This window comes from Lotus japonicus, chromosome 6 (assembly GCF_012489685.1).
Source record: "Lotus japonicus ecotype B-129 chromosome 6, LjGifu_v1.2".
In the NCBI taxonomy this organism is placed as follows: Eukaryota; Viridiplantae; Streptophyta; class Magnoliopsida; order Fabales; family Fabaceae; genus Lotus; species Lotus japonicus.
Genome location: NC_080046.1, coordinates 50597341 through 50609824, shown reverse-complemented (window position 1 = coordinate 50609824; position 12484 = coordinate 50597341). Strand labels below are relative to the sequence as shown.

Sequence of the window (12484 nt, the reverse complement as noted above, 5' to 3'; positions counted from 1 at the left end):
GAAATGGACCTCTTAACCGCGTGCACGGTACACTAAATGTAGGTGTCAATGCATAATACAAAATTCCCAGTTATTGACGATAGCTACCTTAATTAATTCTTTAAGTTTAATATTTACGTTAATCACGTTTGGAAATTAATATCTTATTGTAAAGAATTAGGCCCTTTACCACAAAGCACATAGATCAATCAACTGACACCATATTTTTCTAACTTAAGTTTTAGATTCGAATCTTTGCGAACCATATTAAGAGAGTTTTATCATTGATAAAAGTTTTATCCGGCTCAAACAATATTGTCAAAATGTGATTTCAAGATGCATAATATACATGACAACTTAATACACACACAAGAAAGGAGAAACCGAGTTTAAGCCACGTTTTCATAGGAAATTCTGGAGCATAAGCATAACGTGTCTAGTTCTGTTTCGTTTCCTTTCCACGGACACCAATTCTCTTCAAACACACTTTTACCTACATATTCTCAGGAATCTTCTTGATCCTTCTATCTACCTCTCTGTGTCTACAGCAGCATAAGCCAAAAGTTGCATCAAGTGTCTTATAACCTTTCCATACCAACACAACAAGTTGCTCAGTCAAAGATAGACGTCACCATGTGTGTGCAAGATGCAGAGCAAGTTGCCCCTGCAGATATGGATAACATGGGGAACACCAAGAACTCATGGCCTTTGTATCCTGAGATTTTGATTACTACCCAGATGGAGAACTGGGAAAAAGGACCCTCTTTGAGACCTTCAATTCAAAGTTCTTTTCCTGTGAGTATATGGTGTTCCCTGATATATTTCTGTTGTTAAATGGTTTTTGTCAATTTTCATCTATGTTTTAGCTCAACCCCTTTTTTTCCATCTGTGGTATTTTTAGCTGGAAAGCATATGTGAGGACACAGTGATTGCAGATAAGAAACAGAACATGGTGAATTTTATACCTGCTCTTCGGTCTGGAGTGTGGTCTGATATTGGAGACCGCCCTTACATGGAAGATACCCACATATGCATTAAAGATTTGGCAAAGCAGTTTAATTTTGATAAACAATCTAAGGAAGCTGTTTCCTTTTATGGTGTAAGCCCTCTACCCCAGTATGCTGAATTGCTGATTCCTTTCTGTCCTGAATTTCAATTTAATTCTTGTTTTTGTGATAAGATATGAATGATTTAAACATTCTTGATCCATCACTGTATTGAGACTATCAAGCAAGTCTTGAAGAATATGATGTATCTAATGATGAATATCTTAAAGCCAGGGAGTTCATTTTAGATGACCAAATGACCAGAAAATTTATGATCCTATTAGATTTCATTTTCCATTAACCTATGCATGCAGCTGATATTCACTTATTGAATACTTGAAGTAGGTATTCAGCATTGAGAATGTCTCCTTGTTAAGTTAATAGTGACATTCTGACCTCCCATCTTCTTCATTGTCACTCCTTGTCTTCCCAATTCCTAGTTGTAGTTGCATAACCATTTTAGTATACATTCGGTATTTTATTAAACTCAACGCTATCAACATTTGAGTCAACGTAGCAAAATCTTACTTCTTTTGTTGATACGTTGGGATGTGTGTTTTTCCCAAACAGGTGCGGTTGACTTCAGAAAATGTGGATAACAGAATGATATGAGGATAAACATCTTTATGGTCAATTTGCATAGGATTATTGGAAACCTTTAATTAGGACTTAACATGTAAAAGGTAAATGGTCCAATGTGCAGGTATTTGATGGACATGGAGGGAAGAGTGCTGCACAATTCGTCCGTGATCATCTGCCAAGACTTATTGTTGAGGATGTTAACTTCCCTTTGGAGCTAGAGAAGGTGGTCAAAAGGTCATTTATGGAGACTGATGCTGCATTTTTAAAAGTATCTTCTCATGAGTCTTCCCTTTCTTCTGGTACAACTGCTCTAACTGCAATCATATTTGGAAGGTGAGAACTTGTATTACTGCTCTTTAGCTGTCAGAAGTGTAGGACGAATTTTCCAGCAACATTTGGGTTTGACCTTTCAGTTTCATATGATATCAGCAAATGTGAAAGTGGCACATTGACATTAGATTCCTTTTGTCTCATAGATTCTTGCCTATATATCACTGACGTTTCATTCTCTTGAACAGGTCATTACTTGTAGCCAATGCTGGAGACTGCAGGGCTGTAATGTCCCGTCGAGGAAAGGTGATAGAAATGTCCAAAGATCATAGGCCAAACTGCATTAAAGAAAGAATGCGGATCGAGTCCCTGGGTGGATTCATTGATGACGGTTACCTGAATGGTCAGTTAGGTGTCAGTCGTGCTCTAGGTGATTGGCACCTTGAAGGAATGAAAGAAATGAGTGAAAGAGGTGGACCACTGAGTGCTGAACCTGAACTTAAATTGATGACATTGACCAAAGAAGATGAATTCTTGATAATTGCTAGTGATGGGGTTTGGGATGTTTTTAGCAGCCAAAATGCTGTGGATTTTGCTAGAAGGAGGCTACAAGAGCACAATGATGAGAAACTGTGCTGCAAGGAAATAGTGCAGGAAGCAATCAAGAGAAGATCAACAGACAACTTGACTGTTCTGATGGTGTGTTTTAACTCAGAACCGCCACCAGCTGTGGCTGTGGATAGAATAAGGGTAAGGAGAAGCATATCCGCAGAGGGACTTCAGAATCTTAAATGTCTGCTAGAAGGGTAGTGACATTTTTCCATGCAAAACAAATGGTATAGGTTACTTGTAGAGCTTAATTATGTACAGATTCATCCACCACACAGAAAGAACCAACTAATGATTGGCCTAGTCCCAACCTTTGGAGGATGGAGAAAAAGAGCTGTATGAAGAAGTGTCACTTTCTAGTAAAATTATAAAACTATATCATTATAATTATCTTTCCCACTGTGTGATTGGGAAAGCTAGAGTGCTACTGATAGGAGGAGAAAAGTAATGTATCAGAAACAATGTGATTTGTACATATTATTGTTCACATTCTAGCTTTCTTAACATGAACATTCTTATACATTTTACATTTTGTATTTATTATCAGCAAATAGAGCATGAAAATGTGAAACCAACAAAATTATCAGCAACAGAAGCTATTTCTTAACATGAACATTCTTATACATTTTGTATTTATTATCAGCAAATAGAGAATGAAAATGTGAAACCAACAAAAATGAAGCATTCAACAATCTCTCCATCAATGGCTATTTACTGTGAAAAAGGCATACATGTAACATCAATATAGATCCTATACTGAACAATCAAATGTGTTTCTAAATATTTAAAACCACTATCCTGAAAACTTCTCTCTTATCTCAGTTCTAGCAACACGAATCAAGAATAAACCAGCAAAGAAAATAGACAAAATGAGCATAAAAAATACACTGTTCCATCCCCTAGTTGAAATATACCCAGCCATAAGTGGTCCAAGAGCAGCTCCAACAGAACCAGTACCATCTATGATTGCAGTAACAGTAGCCAGTGCCCGTGAGTTCCCACCATTCAAGCTCTGTGTACCGAGATCGGCAGCCACAGCAGTTGTGATTAGTGAGTATGGACCATTCACCAAAAATCCAGAAAGAAACATTAAAGAGATGTTGGTCAACATAGAGATACTTCCAAAAGCACGATACAAAATGAGAGCTGGAATTGAAAGAAACAAGAACAGAATTGAAGTAATGGCACGAGCTTCAATCATATCAGAAATGAAACCCGCAGTGATTCCGCCTAGGACTCCTCCAACGTCAAATATTGTTGAAAGTAAACCAGCAGTTTTGTGAGACAAGTGCACACCCGCAACCGCTGCAATGAACACAAAATCAGAAATTAAGTAAAGAACATCATGGAAAACTGCAAATCGACACTAGCTATGTAACTTAGCATTCCAAATTCATAGAAGCAAACCTTGAAGACAGTGTATAAGGAAGGAGTAGCCAATAGTAATAAAATGAGTAGAAATGATTATAGGAATAGCATGCTAGATAAGAAAACAATTCCAACTCTATATGATATCATATATTATTGCATTGAAAATCATTTACCTGTGTGCCTTATGTAGAATGGCAACCAATACAGAAAAGTGTAAGCCACAAGCTTAGAGAAAAAGAGGCAGAAAGCAAACGGAGCCACTCCCGGCAACTTCCATGCCTCTAGAAACCCAATTGCAGATGAAGAATCTGAATTATCAGGCTCAATAAGCTTTGCTTCCTCTGATTCCACTTTCTGCTGATTCTCTTCACTGTGTATTTCAGCTTCAGCACTCATTTCAATGTCCATTCCAGAATGTGCAAACCCCATATCCTCAGGGTTCACAACAAGAAACAAAAACACCAAAACCCCTACAAAAATAATCAGAAATCCAGGCAACAAAAATGACCAACCCCATCCAAATTCCAAAGCTCCTGAAGCCACAACCGAACCAATGATATTCCCCACCGAGGTATGCGAGTTCCATATCCCCATTATCAATCCCCTCTTCGATTCCCCCAGCCAATTCCCCACAACAGCAACCACACAAGGCCACCCAATTGACTGAAACACTCCACAAACAATCTGAACACCAACAAAAAACCCCAAAACATGAACATCCAACCAATATCCTAACCCGAAAAGCACGGTGAAAATGCCACTACCCATCATCCCAAACACAAGGAACAACCTCAAATCAATCCGATCGCCAACATGACCCGCCAAATACATGCCAACCGAGTACGAAGTAAGGAATGCGAGATCAAGCTCGCCAAGCCGGTGAGTGCCACGAGTTCCATTAAAAGGCGGCCAACCCGAATCAACTTGAGTTAAATTGGATGCAACAGTTGGTCCTAGTACACTCTTGACAATACTGGGGGGCTTCCTAGAGGCATGGAAGGAAGCATAAGCAAGGAATGTGATAACAAGAACAGAGATTTGGTGAAACAGTAGGGTTTTGTGAGGGGGTTTCAAGCCTGGGAAGAGTGTCAGAGCTGGAGCTAAGCTCAAACTCTTGGATTTCATTGTTGTACATAAGGATTCTAGAGTGCATTAAGAATCTAATATAATCTAATCAAATCTAGCACAAAGTTACAAAGATCAAAACTTTCCCCTAGAATATTAGAATCTATGATCTGAAGAATGTGAAAACTAGATCCCAAGATTGGAATTGCATACCAAATGATTAGAAGGGTTTCACTGAGACACGATTGTTGGCAGCAAATCTCAAATTTGACAGAGAAGGGGATTTGGGTGAGGAGGGAAGTGGTGAAAGTGACGAACTTTAACGGATTTATGGAAGTATGAAGGCTTAGAATTGCAGAAACCGGTGAAGAGCAAAGTACAAAGCGTTTGCGTGGAAGAACACCATTCGTGTCCAAATCAGACTACGCGATTCGTCGAAAATGTGAACAGAAAATTCTAAAGTACGAAAGGTCAATCCTCTCTCACTATTTTTTTTATTATTAAAAATGTGTTTTATCTTTACAAATGTTGAAAAAATGTGAACTTTAAGCTAACCAAATGTGTTTTTTAGTAGCATTAAGTGATTTCTTCATCGGAGTTGAGTTGTCCACTATCATCACTTGCTTTGTGAAGGTAATGTCGTTGTTGATTATTTTGGCTAAGCATGGAGCATCATTACGACCGCTAGTAGTTTTTGAGATTCTCCCTTGTCGGGTGTCACGTCTTGATTGCACGTTGATGTCCTTGATGTCGCCTTTTTGAGGTAGTAGTTTTATCACGTTTTTTTCTTTCTTTTGCTTCTTGTATCAAAAAAAAAATGATACTCTCTAAATAAAAACATGAGATGTGAACATACGATTACAACTGACCAACTGTCGACTCATAGATTCGTGGCGTTTGTATAACTATTGAATGTCCCATAAACATGGTATATTTATAAATCATTACTCAAAAATGTAATCTAATGTTTGGTTTTAATTGAAGTTAGTTTCATATCCATCGGTGTAGGATAAATTTTATTGTAGTTTGACGTGTGTTAGATATGATTTAAAAAGTTTTTTTTTTACATAAAAAGTCAATGTATAATACAATAACTCTCTATAAGTATCAATAAGATGTAGTACTTTTCAAAAAAAAAAAAAAGATGTAGTAACTGATAGGTAATTAAACTTCTTATTACTGACTATGGGATGCCTTAAGAAACCCAAAATATCTTATGAAAATTCTAGGATTTACTTATACTGTTGCATGCTTCCTCTGCCCTACATATTCGTTTTAGATGTCTTTGTTTGGTTACTCTTGCTAGGTGTATTTGCCCATTCATCTCTTGAAAGGTTTGGCTATTGATCCAATTCATATTTAAAGGTAAACCTTTTATTTTTATTTGTCAATGCATTTTATAGTTTTTATAAATGCTTTACAATTTATGTTGCTTATTTAAAATTCCAGATCTCATCATATAATTTTGTTGGTTGTTCAAACATCTCCTATTAAACTCTAGCACTAAGTGATATTATCGCTCAATTAAGTGACAAAGAAGATCAACATATGCTTCATAAAGAATGAGAGGATATGAAATAATGAAGGTGTTGAAAAAGTTGTCAATAAAGCAATAGAGATACTTCATCTTTTTTTTACTCATAAAACAATCAAGCACCAATAGATCCAATTTTTTATATGATTATAAACATGAGAGATAAAGTGGTAGTAACAATGTATTACATCCAAATATGAAAAAACCTAGCATATTCTTATCCAGAAGACTAAAAAGATTAAGAATCTAGCTATATTTACAACGAGAGTTAAAATTCAACTTGGGATATGGCTATCGTTGAGGTCACCTTCTTTTGTCTTGAATCGAAAGTCACGCTTGGTCATCGCATGAGAGAGGAACTCGATGATGTGGCTCCAACACTTCTGTGAATGTTATTTGTATTGACTGGAAAGGCGGCAAATACGGTTTGGATGGCTTTTAGTTTTTTCATCATGGCTAACTTGTTAGCACATATTTCATAATCGGCATCTTATCGCTGGTTCTGACTAGTTTCAGTTGGTTGATTCTTTTAGTTTCTGAACCAAAAGAATCTGGATTCGATAGCTTTATCTTCATATTTCTCATGACTTGATGTCTCTGCGTTTGAGTTTGTTGTGGAGATTTTTTAGGGTACTTACCACCATGACGGGGACCGTCTATGATAGGTTAAAATTCTTCATCACAGTTATAGGTGATATTTTCCCCTTTTTGAGGTGGTTTGCTTCTGCTTACTTACTTTTTAGCTTTTTTTAGGTAATTTTGTTTGTGATTACTGACTTTTTAGCCTTTTTGAGGCGGTTTGCTTGTGATTACTGATTTTAATCTTTAAAAAAAATTAGTAAAATAATATTTATTTAAAATTAAGAAATGTAAAACTTTGTTGTAATATAACTCTTTGTAATAGGAGGAAAACTATTGTGAATAATCATTTCGTTTCTAATCTTTTGATGTTTAAAGTAGTTACGCACACAGTTTAAGAGCTCATTAATTGATATATAGTTGTATTAAAAGTGTTTTTATTTAAAGCCGAGTTATAATAAAGAAAGATAACAGTAGTTATTGGTACGTAATCAGAGATAATTGTGATGAGTAAAGATAAGAGATGGTATGTGAAAAATATAATCCTAAATGAAATATGAGGAGGTCTTCATTTACTCCAAGAGTAACTCTACAAACTTACTCCCAATCCTCACCCTCTAATTTATAGAAATTTAATGGTCCTGATTAATCACTAATTTCCCTCACGTGACACCTTCTTCTCCTTTTCGTGGAAAACATGCCTTCTCACCAAACCCTATATTCTGTTTCAATTTTCTGCTATTGGGTATGAAATCTGATATGCTTCCACCAGTTCCATGTTGTAGATTTGTCCTGCTATCATCCTTGTTTTGCCGTAAACATAATCATTCATTTTCGCTGTCGAATTGATAGTTCCCCCAATTTTGCTTCTGGAAACCACCGAGTTTTCAACATTAGGTTCTATGAATAATAACAATTGTTTCTAGCGTTTGGCCCGACTTTTTTTTAACTTAAAAGTTACTTTAAAGCTAAAGATAAAAATAAAAGCTTTAAATATAAGGTTAAAGTTGTTTGGTAATTTTCATATTTTTCCACCTTAAATAACATGTGCTATTCACACGTACTCATCTAAACATTTTGTCAAACACTTGGCTTGCGCTTTTATATACATGATCAAACCTTCACAAACCTTCACGACACTTTTGCCCACAAGTATTATACAGATCAAACACTATGGTCAAAGCACATCTAAAGGAAGCAATTTTGCAATTTAAAAAAGTTTTCATCCACTCAAGTGACTCAACCCATCTTTCCAGACATGGTCATTTCCCTGTTGAAAACACCAAAATTAACCCTTCCATAACACTTTTTTTTTTTGGTACATAGGAAAATTAAAAACAAGAACTACAAAGCAACTAAATCCTTCTGGAGAAGAGGCACTACTTCCTCAGGAGGAGAATCTAAATCCATTACAGCACACTGAAGCCTGGCACCAATTCCCGCTAGACAGTCTGCTGGAGCATTTCCCTCTCGCTGAACATGACCAATTTTAACATCCCAATTCCTAGAGAGAAGCAAAAGGATATCCATTAACACAGAACTATACCGATGAAACTCCGCGCCACGCTTCTCGATTGCACGAACCATCTCCAAACAATCTGATCCACAAACCACTTTCCGCCAATTCTTCTTCCAAACATATCGCAATCCCGTTGCCAGTGCTTGCATTTCTGCATACAGAGGGTCTCCTCCATTCCTCCCAACATAAAAACCTCCTAGCCACAAGCCTGCAGAATCACGCACAAGGCCTCCCACTCCCATACAACCACTAACCGCACTATAGGAGCCATCCACCATGAGCGAAACACACCCCCCTGGCGGCGGTGTCCAAGTCCCCATCCCCGGTTGCAATGACAGGGGTGTCTCCGCACCGTTCAACCATTTCTCATAATCATCCAAATCCCTCCTAATTTCATCACACACGAAGGTAGCTGTCCAGCGCTTATCTCCCAGAGTCATTTCATTCCTCCAACGCCACTGGCGCCATAAAACCGCAAGGAATAACACAGAGTGCTTACCTCGAAGATTCACCTCCACCCACCGCTGAACTGATGACGCACGAAAGCCCGGCCAACCCAGCGCATTAAAACGGCTCCAAACTTCCCTCGCATGGGGACAATCTCGTAACGCATGGAGATTATCCTCGTGTCCAAAGGAGCAACGCCCACAGGATGGAGAAGCAGACATATGACATCGAAATCGCTGTGCATTTACCGGCGTCGCTTCATGCAGTAAAAGCCAAACGAAAATCTTGATTTTTTCCGGCACACGCAATTTCCAAATTAACTTCCAATCACTCACCTGATGAGGGCCGTAAGATGGCTGCTGGAGCCATTGATACGCCGACGAAGCTGTGTACACCCCTGAAGCACACGACCTCCAAACCCACACATCCCGCATTCGCTCATCTATCGTGGGAGCAATATCACGCAAACAATCTTGGAAGAAGGGAGGGATCGGGGTAAACAAACCCGAGCAATCCCAGTGTCCCTCCGTAATCAAATTCTTCAACTGAATAGCAATATCTGAAATATGAACCACAGGTACTACTTTGCCCAGCATGCCATACCCTGACCAATCCGCAAACCATAGAGACGTCTCGCCATTACCCAATTTATAAGAGAATCCTTCCTTGAGCTGGTCCCTGGCTTTTAAAATTCCTTTCCAGAGAGGTGATGCAGTAGTAGTAGCAGGTACAGAGAGAATATTCTGCTGTTTGAGATACTTGTGGTGCAACACGTTCACCCATAATTTATTTGGCTGCTGCAGCAGTGTCCATACCAACTTCCCTAGCATCGCCGTATTTGCCACCCCTGCGTCTTTCACACCAAGACCTCCCTCCTGCTTCTCTTTAACCACAGTTTCCCAATTTACCATGTGCCATCCCCGCTCAGAATTTGATGAAGACCAAATAAATCTTCTGGTAGTGCGATTTATCAACTGAGTTGTCTTCCGCGGGAGCCAAACTGCTTGTGTAACATAAGTCGGAATAGACGTAACCACAGCCTTGGCCAAACAAATTCTTCCAGCCCTATTAAGAACGCGAGATTTCCAAGCTGATAATCGCCGATGAATCTGATCCAGAATACATTGAAACCTATCATGTGTAACTCTCCCTGCGTTTAGAGGAAAGCCCAGATACCTCCCCAAGTTGCTCACAAGCGGAATTGGACTTGCAGTGCGCAAACGTTGACGATCTCCCCAAGATACCCCTTTCGAGCACATTGCCTTAGATTTCTGGACATTAACCATCAAACCTGAGCTACGCCCGAAGCCTTGGAGAATTTGAGCAATACACTGGAGCTGGCTATCCTTGGCCTTACAGAAAAGAAGAACGTCATCCGCAAAAAGGATATGAGAAAGTGGAGGACCTCCCCGTGAAATTGAGATAGGGCTCCAAACTTTCTCCTCCACCGCTCTCTGGATCCGAATTGACAACTTCTCCATACATAACACAAAAAGGTATGGGGACATTGGGTCCCCTTGACGAAGTCCTCTATCAGTTTTGAAACTAGGGAGACGATCACCATTCCAAAGAATAGAAACAGTAGAAGATCTCACACAACACAGAACAAGATTAATAATCACCTCGGGAAAATCAAAGTCTCTAAGAGTATCCTCCAAGAAATCCCACTCTAATTTATCGTAAGCCTTCTCCAAGTCAATCTTCATTGCCAAAGACCCATTCTTAGCCTTAGATTTCTCCATAAAATGTACTACCTCCTGTGCCAATATTGCATTATCTGTTGTCCCTCTGCTAGGAATAAAACTAGATTGCAAGGGACCTATAATATGCTCCAGAAAAGGTCGAAGCCGACCCACAAAGACTTTGGTAATGAGTTTATAAATAACATTACATAAACCTATGGGACGGTACTCCTTCATTTGCGTTGGTATGTCCACCTTGGGAATAATCACCAGCAAAGCTTCTGCAAGAGAAGGATCAATTGTTCCAGACAAAAAAGCATCCTGCACAATACGCCACACATCATCTCCCACTATGTCCCAGTAAGTTTTAAAGAACACTGGTTGAAATCCATCTGGACCCGGCGCTTTAAAGGACTTCATAGACATTAGCGCAGCACGAACCTCCGCTTTCGTCACTGGAGCTACAAGCGCCCTCCTACACTCAGCAGGAATTTTAGGAACATTCCCAGCATAGAAGGATTCATACTGGGCATGCCCAGACCTGCAAAACAAAGAACGGTAAAAATCAATTGCCTCTTGCCGGAGCTGCACATCGTCCGTGCACCAATTGCCATTAATCATAAGCCGATGTATTTTATTCCGCTTCCTACGAATGATAGTCTGAGTATGGAAGAAAGTTGTATTTCGGTCACCAAACTTCACCCATTGCTCTCTAGATTTCTGATACCAAAGTAATTCCTCTTGTCTCAGCACTTCACCATATTCTTCCTGCAACCTACGTTCTAGCTGAACCAGGCTGGAAGTGGTAAATGAATCCAGCTCGCGTTGAACTCCCTTCAAACGACCCTCCACAAGTCTTTTGCGGCGAAAAATATTCCCAAAAACCTGCTCATTAAATGATAAAGAATCAACCTGCACTCGGTAAAGCTTTGCCTGGATATTGCCCCCTGGAGACCTCCAAGCATTCGACACAACTTCCTTGTACTGGTCATGAGCTGTCCACGCTGCGAGAAACCGAAATGGACGCTCATGGGGTATTGACGAACATGCATCACAGTGAACAAGAATCGGATTGTGATCTGAGTACATCCGAGTGAGTACCTCAACATAACCCTCCGGGAAAGCATGTCGCCACTCAATGTCACCCACAACTCTATCCAAACGCTTGGAGATTTTTAGATACCCATGCTCTTTTCTATGCCAAGTAAAGAATCCTCCTTTTGCTTCCAAATCCACTAAATTACAAGCTTCCAGAACAGCAGCGAATTGCATGGCTCGATTATGATGAAACGCTCCTCCTCTAACTTCTGACGGAAGTAGTATCTCATTAAAATCGCCCACCACCATCCATGGATCAGTGATGCTAGTTCTCAACTGCTGTAAATGATCCCAAAGTTCTATGCGCCTCCCCGGTATTGGACTCGCATACACAGCTGTGCAAGTCCAAGAAGACGCTCCTATCGTGCACCTGAAAGTAATAGCCTGAGAATGTGAACATACACACTGTAGAGATACTTTGCTGCCCTGGTTTACCATAACCCATATTCCTCCACTTTGCCCACGAGCCTCCTCAAGACAAGCCAAAGAATAGCCATTCGTCCTCCAAAACAATTCTGAATGGTGAAACTGACAATGCGTCTCCACAAGGATCAAGACATCCGGTTTGGATCGACGAATAAATTCCTTCAATGCTAATTTAGAGTTAGCATTCATCGCTCCTCTTATGTTCCACATGAACACTGTAAAATCCTCAAAACCTAACATGGGAAACAATTTGAGGAGAAGTGCCAGAGCATGGCTA

The 12484-nt window shown here is 39.5% G+C and overlaps 2 protein-coding genes across 2 annotated transcripts; one reads left to right on the top strand and one right to left on the bottom strand.

Annotated features, from left to right (window-relative positions):
- The first annotated feature begins 247 nt into the window (after positions 1-247).
- LOC130722344 (probable protein phosphatase 2C 27) lies at positions 248-3008 on the top strand. Its single transcript, XM_057573038.1, has 4 exons — positions 248-774; positions 881-1078; positions 1729-1940; positions 2126-3008. The coding sequence occupies exons 1-4, from the start codon at positions 613-615 to the stop codon at positions 2685-2687; spliced, it is 1134 nt and encodes a 377-aa protein (XP_057429021.1). The 5' UTR covers positions 248-612; the 3' UTR covers positions 2688-3008.
- Positions 3009-3163: 155 nt separating this feature from the next.
- LOC130722343 (putative glycerol-3-phosphate transporter 5) lies at positions 3164-5367 on the bottom strand. The gene is made up of 2 exons (XM_057573037.1): positions 4031-5367; positions 3164-3791 (listed from the first exon to the last, which is right to left on the bottom strand). Exons 1-2 carry the CDS (start codon positions 4980-4982, stop codon positions 3280-3282), a joined length of 1464 nt encoding a protein of 487 aa, XP_057429020.1. The 5' UTR covers positions 4983-5367; the 3' UTR covers positions 3164-3279.
- Between the last annotated feature and the right edge of the window lie 7117 nt (positions 5368-12484).